Source organism: Mus pahari, chromosome 20 (assembly GCF_900095145.1).
Source record: "Mus pahari chromosome 20, PAHARI_EIJ_v1.1, whole genome shotgun sequence".
Taxonomy (NCBI): Eukaryota; Metazoa; Chordata; class Mammalia; order Rodentia; family Muridae; genus Mus; species Mus pahari.
In genome coordinates, this window is record NC_034609.1 from 40,409,404 (window position 1) to 40,435,292 (window position 25,889).

Genomic DNA, 25,889 nt, shown 5'->3' on the forward strand with positions numbered 1-25,889 from the left:
ACTTTGTCCAGGCATGTGAGACAACAGTGTCACTCACTTAACCCACAGGGGCGGGACCTGCAGTCTGAGGAGAGCTCCTGAAACATTCAAACCTTTCTTCCCAGAGTCTGTGGAAAACCAAAAAAGTGCAGAGCAGAGTGGCACATGCCTGTCACCCAGGACTCGGAAGCTTGAGGCAGGAGGAAGGTGGGCTTGAAGGCAGCCTAGATTACAGCCAGACCGTGTCTCAGAGGGGGCTGGAGAGACGGCTAAGCAGTTAGGAACATCTGCCGCTTTTGCAGAGGATCCAGCTTGAGTTCCTAGCACCCAAAGTGCACCGAGCAGCTCCCCACAGCCGGTAACTCCAGCTCCGGAAACTCAGACGCCCTCTTCTGACCTATAGGTACCCATACTTGCGCACGCGCACATACAAACACACACACAAATACACAGGCACATACAGGAGTGTGTGGAGAGGAGAGGCAGGGGCTGGTGTGCATATTCAGACAGGACTGACAGACACGATAGTATCAGCTAATAGACTGCTAACAGACACCATCTGCTGTGAACCAGAGCGTGTGTGTCAGAAGGCCTGTGTCATCCCTGTCCTGTCCCTCCTCCTCCCGTCTGCAGGTCCACATGAAGGATGTCATGTCAGCGCTCTGGGTTTCGGGGCTGGATTCCAGCTACCTGCGGGAGCAGATGCTGAATGAACCCTTGGTGCGAGAAATTGTCAAAGAGTGCAGCAACATCCCGCTCAGCCAGCCACAGCAGGGGGAGGCCATGCTGGCCAGCTTCAAGCCCAGGGGCTACTCGGAGTGCATAGTGACCATCGGCGGGGAGGAAAGAGTGTGAGTGTGGCTGGGGGGGAGGGGAGAGAGTGACAACACAAAGTGCGGGGTAATTGTGTCTAAAGTGTGGCAGTAGTTGACTGTTATAAATGTTTAACCATCTGTAGAGTACTGAGATTGACAGTGGTTATCATGAGAGGAGCTGTAAGACATCAATTATGTATTTCCTTAGGTCACGGAAACCCACAGCGGCCATGCGATGTATGTGCCCTCTCTATGACCCTAACCGGCAGCTGTGGATTGAGCTGGCTCCTCTGAGCATGCCGAGAATTAACCATGGAGTTCTTTCAGCAGGTACTGTCTGCTCAATTTTAGCAGAGCCCTGGCCAAGTCATACATTATTTCAGGGTTGTGCAGATAGACCGGTATGATTTTTGCCTGGTGGTGCACAGCTTTAATCTCAGCACTCAGGAGGCAGAGGCAGGGGGGTCTCTATGAGTTTGAGGCCAGCCTGGTCTGTATAGTGAATTCAAGTCAGCTAGGGATATGTTTGCATATTGTCTCAAAAAAAAAAAATTGAATGCTGGGGGTGTAGCTCAGATGGTTGAGTGGCCTGGGTTTGAGCTCTAGCACCACCCAGTATGGTGGTGACATATGGGCTCTTAGGGATCGAACTCTGCTTGTCCTTGTCAGCTCTGTCCTTCCTGGGTGTATGGGGGGGCTCTCTGTGCAGCCCTGGCTGTCCTGGAGCTCACTCTATGGGCCAGGCTGGCCTTGAACTCACACAGATCCTCCTGCCTCTGCCTCCCGAGTGCTGGGATTAAAGGGGTGTGTCGTTATAGCCCAGCAGCTGCTGTCTTTTTGCCTCTGTCATGGGGTTGATGGTTGCTTTTGATCTGTCTCAGTGACTTTTCTGCTCTGAGAGCCTGTTAGGCCACCCATGGGATTTATCCCTGTGTCTCTCTGTCAGTGGTTCTGTGTGTGTCCCTCAGCAGTTGTGTTTCTTGGAGCAGTGGTGACTTTTGCTCCTTTGTCTTCCTGGTCACCCAGTACCTCAGGTATCTGCAGCACTGTGTCCAGTGTTTGCTTCTGCTCTTATTCCATAGGAGCAGAGCTCCTAGTGTGCCTGAGAGCCCCTGCTGGGTGCTCTTACTTGTAGGAATAATTTCCTAGACAAGCAGAAGGTTTAAATCAGTTGAGCTGGCCACGGTGGGAAAAGGCACATGCCGCCACGCCTGACAGCCTGGGACTCAGAGTGTGGAAGGAGAGAAACAACTCTGACCTTCATACATGGTCCATGGCATGTGCACATGTGTACACACATGCACACACTCACATTTTTTTTATTTTAATCTTTTGAGAATATCATACGTGAGAACATTGCATTTTTATTATTCCTATCCCACCCTCTGTTATCTTCACCTCTTCCCATGTCCTATGACCCCTCTTAACTAGTGACCTCCTCTTCTATAATTTATATATATATGTGTGTGTGTATGTGTATATATGTGTATATATATATACATATATACCTATATAAATATAAATATGTAAATATATTATAAAAGTGTACCTATATAGTATATATTATAAATTATGTTCCTGTATATAAATATATAGGTATATAGATAGCTATGTATATAAAACCTCCTGAGTCAGTTAGTGTTGACTGTATGTACTTGTGTCTAGGGTTGACCATTTAGGATTGGGAAACTCAACTATCAGGGACTCATCTCTGACGAAAACTGATTCTCCTCAGTATCCATTGACCGTCTCTGGTGGTTGTGGTCTCTGAAACATGTGGGCCTTATGTAATTTCTCCGTCCAGGTTGGCATGAGGATTAATTGTTTGGTCAACTGTTGAGAGTCCATGGGTGCAGCGTCCCTGTCACGTTTAAAGGACACTGTCTTGCAGCAGACATCCACATTCTGACTCATACAATCTTCCCCACCCTCTCTTCCATGATGTCCCCTGACCCTTGGGTGTGGGGCTTGTGTTGTAGGTGTCCCAGTGAGGGTCGCACACCCCACGGTCATTTGTTTCCTGCATTTTGGTCAGTTATGCTCTCTGTGCTAGGCTCCATCTGCAGCAGACAGGAGCTTCTTCGTTGAGGCTGAGAGCCGCGCTTACCAAGAGAGAGTGCAGACGGCATCAAATGTGATTTTAAAGATGAAAGTTCCAGCCGGCCCCCCTCACTTGTTTGTACAGTACTGGGGATAGAACTTGGGACCCTGTCTGTGCTCATTGTGTGTCCCTTACTGGCCTCACTTACCCACGTTGCTGCCCCAACAGCAGGCTCGACAGTTAATCTTGCATGCTGTCTCCTTCTCAAGTGTCCTGTGCCGAGAGAATCCCTGTGACCTTGAGACTAGGTGTGGAGTGTCGGGCTGATGCTGTTGAGAGTCAGAGCTAGGGACGAAGTGAGGAGCTGAGGTCTCCCTGAGCTGCCTACTGACTGAAGTGTGGGATCACCTTTCTCCTCCTCCTGTAGGGTCAGAATCAACTCAAAGACTGTTGACTAATGCAGAATGGCCAGAGTGACTAACAAGTATGACTCTGTCGTCATGGAGCAAGAAGACTGCTGGGATTGGGGAGGGGGGCTTTAAATGCCAGGCCACTGCACCATGGCATCTGCTGGAGTGTCCTGGGTGTCCCCTCTGCTTCTTACAGAAGGATTTCTGTTTGTGTTGGGGGGCCAAGATGAAAACAAGCAGACGCTGAGCTCGGGAGAGAAGTATGACCCAGATGCTAACACATGGACTGCACTCCCACCCATGCATGAGGTACAGTGCAGTTTGTCTCCGGAGTGTGTTTCTTTTCTCTCTGGAAGTTTTATTGGGTGTGGGTTCCTATGTCAGGAAAGAAGAGGTAGCCTGGCCTCGCCCTACCTGGAGTCTGTTCTCTGGAATCTCCCTGTCCCCTCTGCCTAGCGCTGCCTCCCTGCAAAGACCTGTTCCTCACCTCCCTTACTGCTTACCCTGGTCTCAGGATGCCTCCCCCCACCTTCCTCTCTCTCTCTGCTGTGCCCCACCTCTGCGCACACTGGCTTTCCATGTTCTGTGAGACTCCACAAGCCAGGAGTTTTCTGTTCTGTTTGGGCTGTGGGTAAATGATAAGTACCTCAGGTTTCTAGAATTCCTGATACTCGGGTGTGCCTTGTCCTCCCTGCTGCCTCTCCTGGCCACAGGTAGGCCACACGACATGACTCTTGCCACTTTTCCCAGTCACCTCAGAAACCTGCCTGCCCATAACTGCACAGAAGCAATACCATAGAGCCAGCTGTCCTGTAGGATCTCTTCTCAACTCTATAGGTTAAGCACAGCATCTCTGCTGATGAGCCTGCATCTTTTGTCCCTGGTCCTGAGGAGTGGGGCTGGCTCTCTCTGTTGTGCCGAGGAAGCCACACACAGGGAGGAGACATTCCAAGGAGAAACAGTGTGAACAAGTCTCCTCTTTGCTGGAACACTGCAATAAAATAATGTGGAATCTCTCCTTTCACCTACCATGGCTGCAATGTCTTTCTAGGCAAGACACAACTTTGGGATCGTGGAGATCGACGGGATGCTCTACATCCTCGGAGGGGAGGATGGCGACCGCGAGCTCATTTCCATGGAGTGTTACGATATTTATTCCAAAACCTGGACGAAGCAGCCTGACTTGACCATGGTCAGGAAGGTGAGCACCTCGGTCTGCTCACCAGCTTCTTCCCGAGCTGGCATCAGAGTCAGTGTCTCTTTCTTGGCTTGGTTGTTGCGGTGGGAAGGGTGTCTCTCTCTCTCTCTCTCTCTCTCTCTCTCTCTCTCTCTCCAGGGCCTCACACAGTGCTCTAGTGCTGAGCAGAGTCCTCGGCACACAGCCTCATTTCTTAAGTGTGCCTTTGGCACAACAGAACGTGCTCAGAGGATCCAGGCCTTCTGTCTGTTGGCAGCTTGCCTTCGCGTCAGCAGGCACACAGCACAGCAGGAAAGAGCCTGAGAGCTAGGGTTTGTCTGGCTCTGAGCAGCAGTGCTGTGTTGTCTGAAGTAGATACTTTTGAATAGCTGGATCTCTCCCCCTTTGCTATCTTACTCTACAAGTGAAAGGCTGCAGTGGCTCCCTCCTGTGCGCCTCTCTCATTTAGACTCAGGTTCCAGGCAGAGCTGTCCATCTGCTTCACTCTTCCTGTCTTCTCTTACTGCGTACACTTCTGTCTTAGGTTTTTATTGCTGTGAAGAGTCACCATGAACAGGGCAGCTCTTATAAGGGAAACTTTTAATTGGGACTGGCTAACAGTTTGGAGAGTCTAGTCCATTATCATCAAAGCAGGAGGCATGGCAGCAGGCAGGCAGGCGTGGTACTGGAGAGAGAGGCGAGAGTTCTACATCTGATCTGAAAGCATCAGGAAGAGACCGTGAGCCACTAGGCCTGGATTGAGCCTATGAAACCTCAAAGCCCACCCCTCAGTGACACACTGCCTCCAACAAGGCCACACCTCCTAATAGTGCCACTCCCTGCGGGCCTATGGGGCCATTTGATTCAACCTACTACACCATCCAACTAAACAGTTGTGACAGCAACTGAGCGACTTATTGTTCCAAAATCCTAACTCCTGGGAATATAAACAGTAGGGAAAGGAGATAGATGCTGGAAGACCCTTCCGTCCCCCATGTCACCGAGTGTGGTGTGGATGGAACTCACGGCTTGTGCATAGCAGGCAAGTGCCGCACCACTGCGGACAGCTTATGGGGACATCCAGATGGCAGTGGGTAAAGGTGTTTACCGCAGGTCAGAGTCCACATGGTGGACAAGGGGAGCTAAGTCAAAATATACATATAGGATTTGGGGCTGAGATCCAGTGTAGTGGAGGAACCATGGCCTGGCATGTTTGAGATCCTGGGTTCCGTGCCCAGCATCGCCCCCCCAAGAAGTAAAGGAAAGTCGAGTTACTGGCTTCTGTTGCTGAAGATGGATGAAGACTCCTTTTCTGGAGATTTCCAGTGCATGTCACCAGCTCTTTCCATCTCTGGGGTCCTGTTGGTCATGTTAGACAGCACCATGGTTTTGCTTTAGGAATCAGGCTTGTCCTACGTATGTGACCATGCTCTGGGCCAGTTGCTGTCTGTCCATCCAGGTCTAATGACAGATGTTCCCTTTCCCACCATTGTTCTTTCCTTTCAGATTGGCTGCTATGCAGCTATGAAAAAGAAAATCTATGCCATGGGCGGAGGCTCGTATGGAAAACTGTTTGAGTCTGTGGAGTGTTACGACCCACGGACCCAGCAATGGACTGCCATATGCCCACTGAAAGAGAGGAGGTGAGGCAGAGTGTGTGTGCCCATCAGTATGCTACTGTTGATGTGTAAGTCCCCAGAACCTAGCAGCCGCTAAAACAGAAGGCCCATACTCACATATAGCATAGAGCATTGCAGGTACAACAAGCAATAAATGCTGGGGAGATGGCTCAGTGTTAAAATGTGTGGTGTGCTGCACAAACATGGGGGCCAGCGCTCAGATCCCCAGTACCCAAGTAAATGTCAGGCAAGTGGTTCCAGCACTGGAAAGACAAAGACAAGGGGTCCCTAAGAGAGCTGGCTAGCTGGACTACACTATTGGCAAACTCTGGGTTTAACTGAGAGACCTTGACCTTGCCTTAATGAATAAGAAATCACTAGTGATATCAACATTGGGCCTCACATAGACAAATGTACACACATGCGTGTGTGTGTGTGTGTGTGTGTGTGTGTATGCCTATACACATAAAGACAGAAAGGAATTAGTTTAGGCATGGTTGCATATGCCTGTATCACAGCACTTGGAGACTACTGAGGCAAGAGGATTGCTGTTAGTTCAAGGACAGTCGGATGTACACAGTGGGTTTCAGCCTGCCCTGAGGTCCTAAGTTCTAAGCCAGCATCTGTGTTCCGTGGCCCTGCAGGTTTGGAGCAGTGGCCTGCGGTGTTGCCATGGAGCTGTATGTGTTTGGAGGTGTCCGAAGTCGAGAGGACATCCAGGGCAGCGAGATGGTCACCTGCAAATCCGAGTTCTATCATGACGAGTTTAAGAGGTAATCAGTCTGGAGGCTTCCATGCCTGTCCTCTCTCCCTGTGCAGCAGACGGTCTTCAGGCTTACCCCTCCCTCCCTCCATGCTTCAGGGATGTATCTCAGCTTTGGTTCCCAGTGACATCACTGAGTTCTCTACTTAGGGGGTGTGTCCACGGTATGCTGGGTATTTCCTCAGTGACTTGAGAAGGTGATGTCTGAGTTACTCCTCTATTGCTGTGGTAAGACATGGTGACTAAGACAGATTATAGAAGTCATTGGGCTTACGGTGTCAGAGGGTTAGAGTCTGTGAGGGTGAGGCAAAGGCATGGCAGCTGAGGGGTTACATCTTCATCCGAAAGGTGGAGGGAGGGAGGGAGGGAGGGAGGACAGACTGGTAGTGGTGAGTCTCCTGAAACCACAAAGCCCACTACCAGTGGCACGCCTCCTCCAACAAGCCTACACCCCCATCCCTTCCCAAACAGTTCCACCAACTAGGGACCAAGTGTTCAGATATATGGGTTTATGGAGTTTATTCTCATTCAAACCACCATAGTGACTTAAAGAAACAACACGGAACCTGGAACTTAGCACATATCTGACGTTGTCTTGTTAGTATATATGGCTGCTTTTTGTGGTTGTTTTGTTTTGCATACAGAGTTTCTCTGTGTAATCCAGGCTGTCTTGGAACTTGCTACATAAACCAGACTGACATAGAAACTCAAGCAATCCACCTGCTTCTGCCTCCCAAGTGCTGGGGTTAAAGGCGTGCGCCACTATACCTGGCCATATGTAGCCTTTTATGACAGGGCCTGCCTCTGCCTCCGAAGTGCTGGGGCTAAAGGCGTGCGCCACCGCACCTGGCCATATGTAGCCTTTTATGACAGGGCCTGCATCTGCTTTTCCCACTGCCGTCTGCCCAGAGGCTCCACACTGAGCCCTTAACTAGCTCAGCTCTAGGCTGCTTCTGCCTGAAATACCCCTCATCGCCCATCTAGTTAACTTGGCCGTTTCCGAAGCTGTCACTCTCCAGAGAAAGCCTTTGCTGTTCTCTTCCATGCTCACACACACTCCTCAGTCCCTGATCCCTTAGCTTCTGCACATGTGTCTGGCTTTGTAACTGCTAACTGAGTGTATACAAGACACGGTCCCATGTGGTCCTCCAGCATCAAACCTGACAGGCATCAGATGCTCGCTCCATCATGTGTCAGTTGAGCTGGTGTCTGAGATATTAAAACACTGACAGGATTCAATTGCCAGGACCCCCGAAAGAGAAAGAAAACAGAGTCCCATAGCCTGTCCTCTGACCTCCACACAGCTTGTCAGTGAGTGCACACAGACACAAACACAGAGATACACAGAGACACTGACACACACAGACACACATATACAGATACACAGAGACACTGAAACACACATATACAGATACACAGACACAGAGAGAGAGAGAGACACACACAAGCATACAACACAGATACACACAGTAAATGAATAAATATAAAAAAAAACTTTTTAAAAAGGTCTGACTGGCCATGGCATGAGCCTGTGGTAGGTGCTGCCCCGCCCATCCTCACACATTTTTGTAAACACAGGGCAGTGTTCTCACTCCAGTGATCTGTTCAGATCCCCAGGGGAGCTTGCTGCACAGTGTGATCCTGTGCACTTTGTACCAGATGGGGGTGCCATAAGATAGCGCCTCGTTTCCTGACTTTGAGATGGGGCGAAGAATAAACAAGCACGGTGTTAGACGTGCCTGTGACTGTTGCCTGGTCTGTCACGTGTTCTCCCTCTCAGACACTTCAGACATGTCTTTACTTCCCATCATCAGAGGAAGACTGCCAGGGGAATTCAGTAGACAGAAAATGAGGAGGCAGCTTCGAAGGCATTTGCTGGGGGGTGGAGGAGATGTCAGGCTTGTTCCTTCTCCTTTGAGAAGCCACAGTGGGGGAGTGCTGCCTCCGTAGGAAATAGTGTATTCATCTCCTGCCCAGATGAGCGTGAGACAGTCTGTCCCGCTTGATTAACAGGCAGTAGCAGTGTGTTTGGTTTTTGATAAACTACGGACACAAACCTTTTCTTGTGATGACTGACTCAGTGCATAGTCAGCGTGAGCTGCAGCATGTCAGAAGTCATTCGCTTACGTTTCTTTTCCTTTTGTCTGCTGCCTTGGATGGGATCAAGTCTGACTGTAACGTTTCCCAGGCGTCCCAGGACACGCTGTATTGTTAGAGCCTTGGTGTTCCAGTCAGGCCGCTCAGTTCTGAGACTCCAGCGCTGTGATGGCAAGGAGGGGGCTGCTTTGTTTCTTTTTTTTTTTTTTTTTTTTAAGATTTATTTATTATTATAAATAAGTACACTGTAGCTAATCAGAAGAGCATGCCAGATCTCATTACAGGTGGGTGTGTTGCTGGGATTTGAACTCAGGACCTTCGGAAGAGCAGTCAGTGCTCTTACCCCCTGAGCCATCTCGCCAGCCCTGTGTCTACTTTCTATGTGTCTACTTTAACTCTTTCCTTTTTCTGTTTCTGTTTTGATGTCTCACTCTGTAGCCCTGACTGGCCTGGAACTCTATATAGTCTGGGCGTGTCAGGAACTCACAGAGATCTGCCTGTCTGTCTCTGACTCCCCACCATGCTGGACTTTAAATTTATTTTTTTATTACTTATTTGTGTATGTGTGCCATATTTGGGGGTGCTCAAGGGGCTCAAAAGAGAGTGTGAGATCCCCAGGAGCTGGAGTTGTGAGCACCAGACATGGGTGCTAGGAACCGAACTCAGGTCCTCTTGAAAAGCAGCCAGCACTCTTTACCACTGCACATATCCCTGGCCTCATCCATGTATTTAAAGGGGTTGGGGTCAGTCAGTAAAGTACTTGCTGCTCAAACCTTTGGGTCTTCTTTACTCTGTCCCTAGCACCCTCAAGAAAGCCAGACCTGACATCAGCCTAGACCCATGTGCAAGCACAACATCACACACAAATACATATATCATCACACATGAACACGTACACAAACACATATGAATACATACACAAACACAAAAAAAGTAAAGTTCCTGATCTTAAAACCTTTTTTTTCTAATACACTCCATGCATCTCCAGCCTTTGTTTTCCCAGACTCCCCTGTGTAAACAGAGAGCAGCTGCCAGGACCTCTTGTCAGTGACACACAGGACATTTGTAAAACACTGAGCATGAGCAAAACCAGATGCTGCACAGTCGCTGCCTGCCTCATGCGTTATGTGTACCCCTGCAGCTTGTGAGGCTCAGGCACTGCCAGCCTCTGGTCTCACAGAGCACGGCGCACAGGCGCTGAGCAGTCAGCAGACCTGGAACCCACACTCGGGCTTTGGGGCTGCAGAGTCCCCCTTTGCACCCACCCCACTGGCCTGACTCTATTCCCATAAATACTGGCCGAAAACACCCACCCAGCAGTGGGGCAGCGTTCCCTCCTGGGTGTGTGTTCTCCACACACTGTGGAAAGTAGTGCTGTCAGATGAACAGTCTGGGTTGAATGGGAGACCACTCAGATTGTATGGAAGCTCTTGTCTTTCCTGTCTTTGTTCTTATTTTTAGATTAAAACTTTCCTGGAAAAATGCCATATCTTACTATTTTCTGTGCTTTCAGAATTAAAAAAAAAAAAAAAAAAGCTGTTAAAAAGAAAAATGAAGAAAGGCCACAAATTCCTCCCAAGTCATGGTAAAGACACACTGAGAGCAGGACCTTCCCTCCCTCCTCTGGAAGTCCCTGAGCCCCTGTGCTGTTCTCAGCTGTCCCACAGTCCCTCTCAGACCCCCTCTCTCCTGCCTCTCCCTGCTATGACTCCAGTCCCAGAGCTGTTGAGGACACTGCCCCTTCTATTCTTCTGCAGAGTGGAGCAGACGCTGAGGTCCTCCCAGCGCCCTGCCCTGCTCAGGACCATGAGCTGTGCTTAGCGCCTGCTGAGTGTCCTCCACATCCTGAGACTGAGGCCGCTCTTGCAACATCTTCCCTTCCTGAGTCCCGTCCTCTTACTCTGTCTGTTTCTGGCTTTGGCACACGGTTCTTGTGTTAACTCTGATGTTGTGTTGCCGGTGTCGCCTTTCCATCTTTGAGTGTACAGTTGCACAGGCATGCCTGACACCTAGATAAAAGCTAGTGACCCAGGAAGGGCGAGGTCAATCCCTGAGCACTCCTGTCCTCCAAAGACAAGAAGGCCAGGGACTCCCAGGGAAGTGACCGCAGACATCGAGTGAAGCACGTCCCTCCATGCAGTTCACTTAGAGAAACGGCTGGGCACGGTGGGCTGGGACCTCCCTGTAATCCTAGTATTTGGAAGACTGAAACAGGAGACTTGCTAGTTCAGACCAGCTTCAGTCACACTGAGAACTCAAGAGGCAGTGTTGGGGAGGATGTGTCGGGTCAGTCTTGAAAAGCAGTGTGCCGCGTGTCCTCAGCTCTGTGGTGACTAGGCTGGTCGCCATTGCTGTCCAGATGGGGTGTGTCTGAGGCAGGCTGCACCTTTCCATCCCAGGCCTGGCTCTGCAGCTGTTGGTCTAGCTGACGTCCTCTCTTCATCTTTCCTACTTGCAAGGATGTGCAGAGGAAGCTTCTGGATCTTAGTCTTATTGTCAGGGCCAGCAGTTACCCTGCGCAGAGTGTGCTCGGGGCTGAGGCAGTCATGTATAAAAGTTGCTCATCCTGACGCTGTGCAGAGACACCACATTGCCTGGCCTTGTGAATGTCATACCTGTTGGATCTGGTGGTTAGAAGAAAGGAGTTCTTTCGTTGCCTGAGTAAGACTTGTGAAGCCATGAGGCCCAGGGCGCACACCCTGCTCTTCACCTCCTCACTTTGGGTCACAGTCCAGCCCAGAGGCAGAAGCCACACCAGTAACCTAATCAGAAAGTGCAGTGGTGTGTGTAAGTACTGAGCAGCCATGACGAGGGATGACAAAGAGCCTGAGGACAGTGCATCGGGCTGAGATATGACTAGCTAGAATACGTACGTGTGTGTGTGTGTGTGTGTGTGTGTGTGTGTGTGTGTGTGTGTGTACGTGTGTGAGGCCAAGTTCCATATTTCTAGGCCCAGTAAGCCACCTGGTAGGAGGCTGAGCATGTGGCTCAGGAGAGAGCATGATGCAGCCCTGGGGTCCATCCTCTGTACCCCATAACCTGGGCATGTTATCCAGCACTCATGGAAGCAGAAAAGCAGAGGTTAAAGGTCACCCTCGGCAGCTTAGCCTGGGCCCTGTCTTAGAAAGGGAAAGGAAGAGGGAGGGGAGAAACAGGAAGGAAAGAGGGGGAGAAATGTAGTGGCTTAGCTTTGTTTTGTAGTCTTGGGCAAATTATCTTGTTTCCTTGTTTCTTAGAACTTAAAATAAGGAAGCTATGTGTTTCGTGACAGTCGGTGAAGAGTTGGTTGAAGTGGGTGATGTTCTTTATGAGGTGTTTCTTTGTTGGTAACTGACATCAGAGGCCACTCGCCTACTGTGCTGGTTCTTTTAGCTGCTGTGTAGCAGAGTGGAGAGGCCAAAGTGTCCACAGAACAGCATGCACCGTCCTGGACAGCGGAGCCTCGAGGCTGCTTAGGCAGTGACAGATATAGTGGGGCTATAAGCTGTTAGTGGGAAATGGGTCAGTTTCCTGAGTGAACATTACCACATAGCAAAGCCTAGAATTTATTTATCTCATATGAAGGTCAGAGAACAACCTTTGCAGGAGTTGATTCTATGATATGGGTCCTAAGGATCAAACTCGGGTCAGCAGGCTACACAGCAAACACCCATACCAACTGAGCTGTATGTGTTTGCAGACATGTTTTTTACATAGATTTATGCTTGTGGGTGTTTTGCTTGTATTATATGTGTAGCACATGTGTGCCTGTGGAGGTCGGAAGAGAGCATCAGATCCCCGAGAACTGGAGTCTCAGATGCCTGTGAGCTACCATGTGGGTGCTAGGACTTGAACCTGTATCTTCTGCAGAAGGAACAAGTGCTCGAAACCACTGAGCCTCCTCTCCAGCCTCTGCACTTAGTTTAGACTTGTAGAAACATTTCCGAAAGCCAGGGTGTCCCCTAAACCATTCAGTAGCTCCTGATGTTAGCGCCCCCTTGATCAGAACACATGTGTTAGCTGTGCACAACTAGTTAAGCCCAGCGTGGCTGCAGCATCACCCACTTCCCACCTGCATGTCCCTTGCCTCAGTTCAGCCTGGATTCTAGTCGCCAAGAGATGTTATGCCTCCTTGCTGCCCATTAGCCTGTGATAGCCCGTCTTTCCTGATCTTGACCCTTGAAGATTGGTCGGGTATTTTCTAGAATACCTTTTTTTTTAAGGATTTATCTTATTTCTACTTGTGTGTATGTTTTCTAAAATGAGCGAATTTTCAAATAGATATTTTGCAAAAGAAGGTACATAAAGTGGCCAGTAGGCTCTTGCCAAAATACCCAGCATAGTTAGGCTTTACCAACTAGAAAACAAAGCAGCATTGTGCTTTGGGAAGAGGGCATTTTCTCATCATTTATGTGGCGCATGCCTCTTCCATAAAATCCAGCAGTTCCATAGGTCAACCCAAAACCAGAAGCAAACAAGGCGCACCTAAGGTCCCTGACTGTGGTAGTGACAGCAGCCCAAGCCAGAAGGCCTCCAGATGGATGCCAGCAAGTGCGGTGGAACTCTAGCAACGAGATGCCTACTCCTGAGCTGTAGAGAGGCTCAGTTAGTTGGAGCACTTGCTGCACCCACACCAGTGGCTTAGTTACCTGTAACTCCAGCTCCAGGGGCTTAGACCTTGCCTGCTGCCCTCCATGGGCACTGCACTCACACACATATACCTACACACGGACACACACATAAAATTACAAATTAAATGAATGAATGAATGAATGAATGAAGCAAGCAGTAGACGGTGAGTGATGAAAACCAAGCATGACTGAGTGCCAGGAGCTGTGGTGTGCAGCAGAGACAGTCCTACTCTGTGAGAGGCACTGTCTGAGCCTCTGCTGTCTGCCCTGACAGTCACTGCAGCCAAGGTTCCTGTGAGGGGATCGGGGGTCAAGAGAGGCAGAGTGCAGTGTGCTGATGGCTTGCTGAGCTGTGGCATTGTCCGTTTGTCTTCTTAATCATGTCAGCTGTACTTCTGATTTCCTGACTTGTGTCTGTCGGCCTTGCTTCTAGGTGGATCTACCTTAACGATCAGAACCTATGCATCCCTGCCAGTTCCTCCTTTGTCTACGGAGCTGTCCCCATAGGAGCCAGTATTTATGTTATCGGGGACCTGGACACAGGTGAGAAAGCTGCGATGATTTCCCACCAGCCGCTTGCTGAGGCTCAGGGACATCTGTCCACTCAGCTCTGCTCCCTCTGTGGTTTAGGTACCAACTACGACTACGTGCGGGAGTTTAAGAGAAGCACGGGCACCTGGCACCACACGAAGCCACTCCTGCCATCCGACCTTCGGCGCACAGGCTGTGCAGCCCTGCGCATAGCCAACTGCAAGCTCTTCCGCCTGCAGCTGCAACAAGGCTTGTTCCGCATCCGGGTCCATTCCCCTTGAAGAGGAAGAGGAGCCAAAAGTGAGACCCTGCCCCAAGCGCATCACGCGGCTGGACGGCAGCAAGCGCAGCGAAGCAGCCCCATCTCGCTGTGTGCTGGGCTTGAGTATGGTTACTCTTTGGTGGTTCTTTAATGCTTAGGAGCTCAGGCTTCTGCCCTTGTCTGGAGACCGTGTACTGTTGAAAAACTACCTGGGCAGAATCAGTTCCTCCAGCCTGATGCGTCTGTGACCAAGGCTAGTGAATGTCCTAGGAGGGGGTGTGGGAGTTGGTGTCACGTGAAATATCAAAGTTAAAACCCTAAGGTGCATTTTCCCAGAAGGGAACTCTTACCTGACTGACTGCTGAGTGCCAGTGTGTGTGGCTGTGGTCAACAAACAACAGAATCCATATATGCAAGCCGACATACCCGGCATACGAGGTTGTCCTTGTACTGCGTGCAGAGGGGCAGAATGCCTGGCCCCGCCAAGTGACTGAGGTTTGTGCAGTTAGTTCCCACTTATTACTAGTGCTCTGTCTTAAGACTCTTAAGAACTATATTCTGATGAATTGAAACGAAGATAAAACTCCTCTCTGGCAACAGTCTACCTTAGTAAAGATTCAGTCACCCAAGGAGCTCAGGTCCGAAGCCTTTGTGTGAGCTTAAAGGAATTGCTTGCCATGAAAGATCCTGTGCCAGACTGAGAGAGTTCTGGGGTGGTGCTGTGAGATCGGAGGGAGCTCAGCATACCATTCCTCCTTCCCACCTGGAGAAGCAGAACCGTTTCCTACACTCCAGGCCTGTTAGGGCAGAGGGGACTGTAGACAGTCAGGCAAAGGAGAGGTCCGCAGTGACTAAAAACAGTGAGACATATATATATATATATATATATATATTTAAAAAGCTGTCTAGGGATCAAAAGGTCTGCATCTGATCTGTCTGAAAGCACACTAGGTCCTGTTTGTTGCTGCTTAGAGCTGCAAGCTTGTCTTTGAATGCAGGTGTATGTGGAATTGTGTCTTTTGAACAGGCCGCTCCCACAGCATAGGAGTATAGATGAATTTCACTCCCAGTAACGTTTGGCTGGTAGAATAAACTACCTCAACTTAATTGTATTCTGTTCCCATTAGTACCCACCCCCAACTCCCTGTCTCTCATCCCCACCTTCACCCTCCTGTCCACTTCCCCTTAGTAAAAAGAATTCCTTAGTTAGTGGGATTTATCTCGTAAGATATTTTGTTTCCCATTTAGATTATGGCCCCTTGGTGTGAAATGAGGGGCTTGGCACACTCGGTTATTTCATAGTGTGCAATATCAAGTTTCTAGTCAGCTTGATAGAGAGTTCCTCATTTCTGTTTTCTTCAGATTTCTTTCTCTTAGAGAATGAGTGTAAGAGGCAACATTGTATCTTAGTGATTGCTAACTGTATAAGTACATCCTCTGGTTATATTGGAGAACAGGAATTTCTTCTCTAAACTTCCTCCCTGAGTGAGATGTTTATATGCAGTTAAAGTGCATGTAAGACATCAATCCTATTTTCCTAAAAGGGTGGCCTCTCTGCGGGATTTCCTTACACCTGCTGGGAGTCAGCACTAAGACATTGCTAAAAAGAGGCCAGGGGGGGTGGGTGTAAAAGGGGCTGGGACCCACTTCCTAACTGCTATGGCCTGAAGCAACTTGGCAAGAGAAGGTCTAAGGTCTTATCCCTTGCTGTATAGGCCACGTGTGCCACACATTCATGCCACCCGGGGAACTTGGTGTCAGTCCACGCCAGGCTTGGGTTGTAATGGGTTTCAGCCATTGTTGGCACGTTTCCCCACTGGGAAGCTTTCCATTTAAGAAGCTGCTGCAGAGAAGCACATTCTGCTGCTGCTGAGATGGTGGCTTCAGAGGAGGGGAGGTGCCAGAAGGGGCCAGTTGACTATGGTGAGCTATCTGCCCGGGACAGAGCCGTGGCCCAGCAGAGCAGAGAGACGCTGATGAGAGCCAGGACAGCCGTGGCAAGGGCTCTGTTTGGGTTGATGTTTGTTTGTTTGTTTGTTTTTAACTCTGGAAATGTAAAATGCTTCTCCGTCTGCTTCAGGCCCCAAGGAGATGACAGTTCCTTGTTTACAGCGACAGGTGATGGCAGTGTCACCAGGCACTGGTGACTTGCTCAGTTCACTTTAAAAAAGAAAAAAACACAAACAAAAAACAGAACAGGTTTTCAGTTCAGTTTATTGACACAGTAGCTGCAGAAATTAATGTTTTATAAAATAAATCTGCAACTTAATATGGGATGCAATATCAACAAAAGCTGCTAAGTGCCAAACTATTATTTTGTGTGTGTGTGTGTGTGTGTGTGTGTAAAACTCTTATTGAACAGTAGGGCTGTATTTAATTTTATTTTGATGTTTCAAAGTCAGTCATACCTCTTCATAAGTCCTCTTTGAGCATTGTGGAGCTCCTTCCGTGCAGGCTTATTTTACTACCCCACTTGTGTCTCAGCGTCTGAGTGGTCCTTCCCTCCTCTGAAAGGCACTTTGACCAGATGCATGCTGTTGCATTTGGCAACTGAGACTAGATCTTAACATTTGAAACACAGACATCTTTGGGGGAAGTGAGATTTCTTTTTACTGGAAAGTCGTCTCTCAGACTACAGTAGGCAAATCCAGGGACTCTCCTAAGCTAGGGTCTAAAGTAGGCCTGTTGCTTGCTTGCTTGCTTGCTTGCTTGCTTGCTTTTCTAACATATCAAACACAGATTATTTTTCAAAGATTTAAGTGCTTAATTTGAAATGAAGTTTGTTTGTTTGTTTGTTTAAATCTCAAGTGTGCTTGTGTCCTGTGAGAAGAAGTGTGCAGGGCGAGTGAATGTGCGTGCGCATGCTGTGCCACATGACTTGGAAGTCCGTCTGTATATGTTTACTTTTGAATTGTAGTCCCAAGCTACACGCACTACTGTCTCCTGGTGCTTCAGACAAGCCCTTGAATCCGTCGACCTTCAGTTACACAGCTGTGTCAAACACACGTCGAGTGTAAATGTGGAACTGTTTGTAGACAGTAGTCAGTTTTGCTAGGTTGCATCTCTCTTCCTTAGGATTTGAAAAATGTATTTACCAGTTAGCGGTTGGTTCTGGAAAGGGCCGGTCTAGGGCTGAGCGTGACTGCTCCGAGGAGTCATGGCTCCACTCCAGTTGGGCTTTTTACATGATCTCGCAACCAGAAGACCTGGGGGTGGTGTCCAGGCCTTGTTTGTGCTGCAGCAAGGGTTCTGTTCCGTCGCTCTGAGCACTGCTGCTAAGGTACTCTGATGTCCAAGGTTCGAAGGTGTCATTTTCTTCTTTATAAGCAGGAGGGGGTGAAAGAAGAGCTATCCTTGCTGTGGTGCCTTGGAGCCTGAAGGGCTACCAGTCAGATGTCTGGGGAAACAGCTAGCACCGCTTGAAGGCTCCGCTTAGCATCTCCTACCCAGTACACCACTCCAGGGGTCCAGGAGTTCTCCACCGAGTGTGACCAGCCCTGCAGTGCTGTCTTCTACAAGGCTGGCTTTCCTGATTGCACAGCCTCCTGTGGCCAGAAAAGACACTGGATGTTCTGGGAAGGCGGGAGGTGGCTTTCACTGTGTGCACCTAGGGGCCCAGAACTGCCTGGGAAGTACCCACAGAAGGGAGAAGCAGAGCTTCTTTGTGACAGTGACTCCCCTTTAGCTGAGGGCACTGAGGAAGCATGACAGCGCCTGCCCTGTATCACGCAGCAAATACTGAGCAACTCTCAAGGGTTGCACTTGTGTTTCTGGGAACCTCACACAGAAGCAGGTGGGACCCAGCCCTCCCTGCCTGGTTTATGAAGTCACTGGAGTTTGAGTGAGGACCCTGTCTGTTTGAGTTGATCTGGGTTTGCAAGCAGGTACTGAGTCACAGCAGCCCAGCCTTCATTGTGATGCTTTGCACTAGGCAGAGAGTGTTCTCATCGGTTCTGCTGGATTGTAAATGAAAAGCTGTGTGCATCGGTGGGCTGGCCTATGGAGCAGGAAAACTAGGACAGAATCAAAAATTCCAAGTGCCTTGTGTACCAAGCACATGCCATGTCTCCAAGTGCTTCTGTGGGACAGTTGAAGCCCCGTGCACGTGCACCTCATAATGCTCATCATGTTCTCGTTAGGTAGATTTGCTGCATCTTATGTGAGCTTAGAGTCTTTTCTAGAATGTTCTGCTTTGATCATTTCCTGGGTGAGGTGGGTGCAGACTCTCTCCTCCTCCTACCAGGGGCATTCGGTTGTGAGCAGCAGCCAAATGCAGACGCCAGATCTTTGGCTTCCCAAGGGCAGTCTACCAATTCAACAGGAACTTGATTTCTCTCTTGGCACACGGGTGTTTTTATTTCTAAAAAGTATACATCACTTGTAGCATGGTTCCAGCTTCCAGAACCGAGCCTTTCCAGCTGAAAAAACTGAACAGCCTTCGCTTCTCCCTGTCAGTTAGCTGTTGGAAGTCTTAGGCTTTACTGAGTGTCTTCTAGAAGCAAGGTGGGGTTTGCGATTAAAGGCTAAAGCTAACACTTCACTGAATTTGTCCGTGCAGTCAGAGGTGGGGGAAACTGCCTTGGCACGCTGAGGGTCTTTCTGCCTTTTGAATAGTCCCCAGAGACTCCTTACAGCTCCACTAGCTATACACTTACGGTTATGGGGTAGGCACGAGAGCGAGCCCATTGGCCCAGAGAGGCGAGGAACCTCCGCTCAGGAAGATGACCCACCCCTGCTCTCTGTAAAGCCGTGGCCAGGCTGAGCTATAGGCTCAGCTCCCATTTTTGCATCTATGAGTAGCTCTGCCTTCTGCCTAGCGAGTTCTGTCCCTTCTTTTACTTTTAAGCATTTTAGCCCTGACAGTAGATTTAGGGGCCCTGTTCCGTCGTTCTTCTTCACCAGACATGGAGAAGATATACACCTTAGACACTGGTGCTGAATTTCTTCCGGCAGCACCAGAGAAGTCTCTGTTGCCTGCTTTGTGGTGTTTCTTGGTTAACTGGATAGGTAGTGCTTACATTCGCTCCCGTTCTTAGTGTCTGCTGTCAGTTACCTCACAATGTAGCGTTGGACTTGGTTCCCTGACAGATGAGAAGAATTCAGTGTTCTGTCCCGTAACAAGAGCCTGGAAGCAAGTGGTGAGCAGCCTGAAGCGTTGGGTCCTCGGGGCGTGTTTCCCATCCCCCCCCCCTTTTTTTTTTACTAGGCACTTTAAACCTGGAGGAGCGGTAATTCTTCTGGGGCTACTGCAAGGTGATTACTTGAAACTCAACTTGAACTTGAAAAGTTTAAAAGGCTGTGTTTTCCTGTAGCAGAAAAGCAGCCTATGTACACAGAATAGAGGGCTTAGTTTCTGTCCTTGTCAGGATCAGAGAGGCGAGCGCTTGTCTGATCCGACACAGTTTGCAACTTAGGCGCCTGAGGCTGCTGCTGTGGTCCTCGGAAGGTGCTGTTGTTTCTTGGGAGTTTTCCCTCTTTAACTGGCTCCTCCCTCCCTCCCTTCACTTTCTCCCCTTCAGTCCTGGTAGACCAGGTGTCGGAATGAAGCAGATATGTCCCAGGTTCAAGATTGAGGTTGTCCCAACTACCTCGAATCACATTCATGACTGACGGGTGCGACTTGTGTCACACAACAGGGGACTCGCCTACACTTAATCCCTGCATACCAGTTCTCCACACCACCAGTAACAGAGCCTCAATGCCCCTGCCTCTGGTCTCCCCTGGACCCCAAGTCAGGGTAAAGTTGCTGAGGGACCTCTGTCATTGGAGACCCTCTCCCGGGAGTTAGCTCTCGTGGAAGTGGCCACAGTTAGACCTGGCCTTCTTAAATGGAAGGCTTGGGTAGACAATAGTAGTGAGGGGAACCCTGTGCTCTTCTCAGAGCCCCACCCTCTCCTCAGCCCTGCGATTCCCTCACATGATTAGACTAACTAGAGAACATCATGCAATAAACATTAAATTGTGTGGTGACGCCTTTCACAGTTGGCCCAGAGACTAGAAAATGGCAGAGCTTCTCCTCAGGTGGCAGTATATGGCAGTGTCTGAGCCCAGCTGAGCTGGCAATAGGAGCGCCCAAGAGAACATATCTCCCTTTCCTGCTTTGGCCTCTGATCCATGCTGTCAGTTGTTCTAGGAACAGGTCCCGCGGCCAGGAGCGTGGGCTCTGGAGTTAGAGAACCCGGGGTTGCAGACTTGTGTCACCTGTCTTCTGGTCTCAGGACTCGGTTCAGTTTGTCTTTGGAGGGAGGGCAGTGTGGGTCTTGACCTCTGTGGGCTCTAAAGAAAGGGTGACTGGGGCCTGGGCCTCTGTGGGCATCAGTAGCGATGGCACAGTTGTCTCTTTGGTCATGTCTACTGTCCATGCAGACAGTGCTATGAGACGCTGGGCCAGTAGGGCCCTGGTTGGGAGCTGTGCATTCCTGGCCCCTATCATTGCCTGGCCCAGTGTCTGCCACCTCCTTAGAAAGCAGCCGACATCTGTGCCAAGAAAGTCCTTTCCCTTCTGGACACACACCACACACCCCACCTCTCATCTCCAACACTGGGGTGTCTCAGAAAGAACCCCCCCCCCCAAGACCTTGTGCTGAAGTGTTCAAGAGCGCAGTCAAGCCAGGCGTGGTGGTGCACTCCTTTAGACCCAGCAAGTGGGTGACAGAGGCAAGTGGAGCTCCGTGAGTTTAAAGCCAGGCTGGCCAACATAGGAAGTACCAGGACAACTAGAACTACATAGAGAGACCCTGTCTCAGAACACATAAGAATGTGGACAGCACCCTCTTTTCAGAGCTTGCCTGATGGATCTCTAAGGATCTTTAAAGTCCTTTACCAAGGCGGAACTTTTCGTTTTCACCAGAATTTCAAATTTGTCATCTGGGTTGACCACGTAAACCTGTGCTGCTGAACGAGGCTTAGACTTAAGCTGCTTCTTTAACTTGGATGTTGGATGTGGGAACCGCTACCCTCTCTGTGTGTCCACGTGGTGAAGGCCATGCTTCCAGCCTGGAGGTTCTAGGCAGGTGTGCAGCGTGAGGCCTGAGCATCCTGGAGCCGTCTTAGCAGGTGACCAGGCCCTGTAAAGGCCTTTAGGCTCTGGCCCAGTGGTAGGCATAGAAAGGAGCATTTCAGGCCAGTAGGCAGAACTACAGAATTTCAGTAGCTTATTTATCTTGTGCATTTTCTTCTTTTTTTTTTTTTTTTTTTTTTTTTTGAGACAAGATCTTAAACCTTCTGCCTCTGCTCCCATCAGGTGGAATGACGTTAGGGTGACAATGACAGGGTGCCTCCCGCAGTTCTCACTGATGGTGTCTGCCAGCACCACCAGGGGCCCACTGCGCTCAGGACAGTCCGTGTGGTGCTCTGCCCACATCCAGCGCTCTCTCAAGCCAGGAGCTCTAGGAACTGTTTATTTAGTAAAAAGGAGTCATTCCATGGGTCCTGTAAGGTAGTCCTGTTTCCTGTCTAGGCTTTGACTTATGCCCTCCACTGCTTGTCATCACTTTGGTCCCTTCCCAGGGTGCCTCATGGTCCGGCTTGCCCTAATGGTCCTTCATTTCTAGGGATCTCTTTAAGCCATGATGCCCATCAGAAGCATCATGTTCCCTTAGCACAGGTTTTGTTTGAAGTTCGTTGCCGCCTCCCCTGCCTGCAGCTAGAGATTGACCCTCAGGTCTCCCAGGCTGGGCTGGGTGCCCAGGAAGGTGCTTAGCGAGCTCAGCCAACGTCCCCTGGGAGCTGGTGTGGTTCTTTGTTACCTCTTGTGAAACATTTCTAGGGAGCCCCTTCTTTTATTCCTATCCTGTCTTCTGTGGTGAAAGCTCGCCAGAGGGCCCCTCAGCCCTCCCTCAGCCCTCAGGTTCCCTTCAACCCTGTGGGCATAGGAGAGCAGCCTCGGCTGGTGAGAAAACCCCCCAGATTCCCTCCCCATCCTCAGGGCACAGGGCTGTTTTCCTGGAAGGAGCTGGCTGAGAACAGAGTCCTTCCCACAGCCCTCTGGAGGGATGGATCTAGATCCGGTCATTAGAGCATCCTCAGTAAACTCTGCTGGCTTTCAAGCCCCCATATCCTTCTCCCCACCTGGCTTCCTAGTTGCTTGAGCTGTGTCAAAAAGAAACAAGGGAAGGAGAGTCAGCAAAGTAGCTTAACAGATAAAGCTTGGTAACTTAGTGAGTAGCTTGGTAACTTAGTGAGTTTCATTCCCAGAACCCATGTGGGAGAAAGAGAAAATTGATTCCCACAACTTGTCCTCTGGCCCACACAATTCACACACACATTGATAAGTAAAAGGAAAATTAAGCCAAGTGCTGGTGGCACATGCCTTTAATCCCAGCTCCCTAGAGGCAGAAGCAGGCAGATCTCTGAGTTCGAGGCCAGCTTGGTCTACAGAGCCAGGACAGACAGGGCCACACAGAGAAACTTTGTCTCAAAAAGACAAAAAAGAAAGAAAGAACACTAATAAAAAGAGGAGAGAGCTGTAACTCCTGCTCCCTGGACCCAGAGCCTGGGAGCAACAGCCTATCCAGAACGTGCCTTCTCAGCCCTACCATGCCCCTGTGCTGGCACCTCCCACCGCCAGCACTGCCAGCGAGACGGACACCTGCCTGCCAGTCCCAGCAGCTTCCGGGTCAGCACCCAGCATAGACAAACCCATCTCTAGCCTGGAGCAACTGGAGACTAGAACAGGAGACTTCCACCTTCCCCGAGGCCATCACAGGCTCTCAGAGTCAGGGGCTGGCACCAGACCACACATACTACCTCAGCATCTAGCATCTGTCACAGCATTGTGTGGTCGCAGATTGTCCATCAAGATGTGCTCAGAGCCTGGTCGCCTTACAGAGGCTGGCTGACACCCTTCCTCTGCACTGGCCCCGCAAACCACTATGGGATCCCTCCCTGCATCCCATGGTGTACTCCAGCAAGCAAGCCAGGCTTCTGTCTCCTCCTGCCTTGTTTAGCTCTGACTTAAATACACCTCAAACCCCCAGACTGTGAGTAGAGTCAGAGATGGGACTAGCTTGTTTGCAATGAGAAAGGAACCACTTTTTCATATTTTCATCACAAGGCGTTTTGCTTCAAGAGAAACCCTAGAAACTCTGTGTATGATGCTGATAACCAAGGTGATGAGGGCTGTTGTGATGCCTAGGATAATTTACAGGACTTGCCTGCAGGCTTTGTATAAACAACAGTGATAAAGAGCCCAGGGCTGGAGAGACAGCTTAGCTCTCACACAGGGGCTCACGGCTGCCGGTAACTCCAGCTCCAGGGATTCTGATCCTCTCTCTCTGACCTCCTCAAGCGCGCACACACAAATCAAAGCAGGTAAATAATAAATCATTTGGAAACTGGTACCCAGGGCAAAAAATATCCTCAAACTTACAAAAGTTAACTAAGCCTTCACTGTCACGTAACAAATTCCTCAAGACGACACCTTTAGAGTTCAACTTCATCATTTAGAGGCCATCAAAATCCTACGGGCTGAAGAACTGTATGTTAGGAGCTGTACCAAGTGGCCATCCATGGATAAAATGTCAGGCATGGTGGTGAATGCCTTTAATCCCAGCACTCGGAAGGGAGAGCCAGACAGATCTCTTAAGTTCAGGCTAGCGTGGTCTACAGAGCAAGAGCAAGTTCTGGGACAGACAGGGCTATACAGAAACCCTGTCTCAAGAAAAAAAAAAAAAAAAAAGAGAGAGAGAGAGAAAGAAAAAGAAAGGAAAAAATAAAAACCTAACAATTAAATAAATAAATAGAAAAGAAAGCACAAGTCCCTATTACTTAATTGAGTAGCCAGTGACTTTTCCTGCCCTTGGGGTCCCTTCGTTATAAACCCATTCGAAAGCTACCTTCCATTTGTATCCTCCTTCCCATGAGCTGCCAGGTCCACGGTGGCATGTGCTGATACTCCCTTTGACCATGTTGTCTCGTTTGTAAATTGTGACAGTCATAGACAAAGATGGTGGCTTCAGTGGAAATGCTGACCGAACCTCACAGTGAGTCCCATAGTTCATGCCCAGCCCCACCCCAGCCTAGAGATGGCCCCACACTCGCTCCTCGTCAGTATCCTGGCTGCAGATGCAGCCCAGGTAGAGCTCAGGTCAGAATGAGACCCACCCATGACGCACAATGAACATGGTGATTTGTTGGTTTCCTGCCTCTATAGTGTCTTGTCTTCTGCTAGGACAGAAAACTATCAAATGCATTGAAAAGAGGACGCGTTAAATAAGACTGTCTGTCCCCAGGCTGGGAACCACCCTTCCTGGGGCCCTGCTTCAGTAGAGAGGCCTGCAAGTACTCCTGCTGTGTGTATTGTGCTGAGCACCTGATAGTAACCCCCCTTGCAAAGAGCTGGTTCCTAGCACATTGCTGGCTTACCCTGTGATGTTCCTCCTACCATAAGGAGAACCCCATAGAAACCAGACCAGGTTTCAAAAATGCCGTACCAAGCTGGGCAATGGTGGTACACGCCTTTAATCCTAGTACCCAGGAGGCAGAGGCAGGCGGATCTCTGTGAGTTCAAGGCCAGCCTAGCCTACAGATCTAGTTCTAAGACAGCCAGGACCTCACAAAGAAACACTTGTCTGGAGGAAAAATAGATAAATAAATAAAATCCATCCTGTGCAAACACAAATCTGTCTCACTAACATATCTGTTTCCTGGCGTGGTACCTGTGGAATGGCTTTTCATTTAAATCCTGCGCTCTCACTGTTTCTACTGATACGCCCAGACAGAAGACAGCTGCGCTCAGGTGAGGCTGAATTGAGTGTGGCAAAGCTAAGTGCCCTTCGCACAGCGCTCTCACTGGAAAACTGGCATTGTTCACAATGGGCTCGCGCGCGCACGCGCGCGCGCACACACACACACACACACACACACACACACACACACGGAATGAAAGTCATTGTCCAAAAAGTGTAAAATATTTGAGGGGCCAGAAGGTCACAAAGTCCAAAACTGTCCAGAGAATTTCCTCCTCTCACTGTCCCTGTCCCCTGCCCTGTGGGCCAAATGTATCCGTTGGGTGGAGTGACCGATTTTCTATTCCTTTGCTGGTATGTATAGCAAAGTCAGACATTTTTTTTTTTTAATTTGTAACGTTTCCTACAAAGTTACTTTATGGTTTACAAGCAACACTGATGCAGAAGGATATGTGGATGTTCTTAAATTAAGTAGCAGCATTTTGTTTACAGGGCTTGGATATTGTAGATGACATGGGATCCGGTCCCTCATCCCTATCACTAGGCCTGGGTCCCGGGGAGGCCGCCACTGTGCTGTTCCCTCGTACCAAGGGTCAGTGAAAGTGTTTTATCTTTTTTACGTAGTTTGTATGGACTGGATTTTATAATGGTAAGAAAACAGAGTGTTGTATTTTGAGCTGAAATTTGTGTATGGTCAAGTCATTCTGTTTTATGTATTGGAAGTCCGTTTACAACTTGAACTATTTTCTAGCAGAGTGTTGGACAAAATGAATTGTCTTCAAGCTGTTTCACTAATAAAGTCATTTGATGGGGAAGACATTTGAATCCCTGTGTGTGTGTGTGTGTGTGTGTGTGTGTGTGTGTGTGTGTGTGTGTGTGTGTGTGTGTGTGTGTGTG

At 49.5% G+C, this 25,889-nt stretch overlaps 1 protein-coding gene across 1 annotated transcript in view; it reads left to right on the plus strand.

Annotated features, from left to right (window-relative positions):
• The window catches only part of Gan (gigaxonin), a 53,275-nt gene extending 30,718 nt beyond the window's left edge, over positions 1-22,557 (plus strand). Inside the window, exons 4-11 of the mRNA XM_021220495.2 lie at positions 613-830; positions 1,003-1,124; positions 3,442-3,554; positions 4,297-4,446; positions 5,929-6,065; positions 6,686-6,814; positions 13,945-14,054; positions 14,142-22,557. Of these exons, the coding sequence (XP_021076154.1) occupies positions 613-830; positions 1,003-1,124; positions 3,442-3,554; positions 4,297-4,446; positions 5,929-6,065; positions 6,686-6,814; positions 13,945-14,054; positions 14,142-14,323 (1,161 nt within the window). The 3' untranslated portion in view covers positions 14,324-22,557. The remainder of the gene's footprint in view (positions 1-612; positions 831-1,002; positions 1,125-3,441; positions 3,555-4,296; positions 4,447-5,928; positions 6,066-6,685; positions 6,815-13,944; positions 14,055-14,141) is intronic.
• Positions 22,558-25,889: the final 3,332 nt, after the last annotated feature.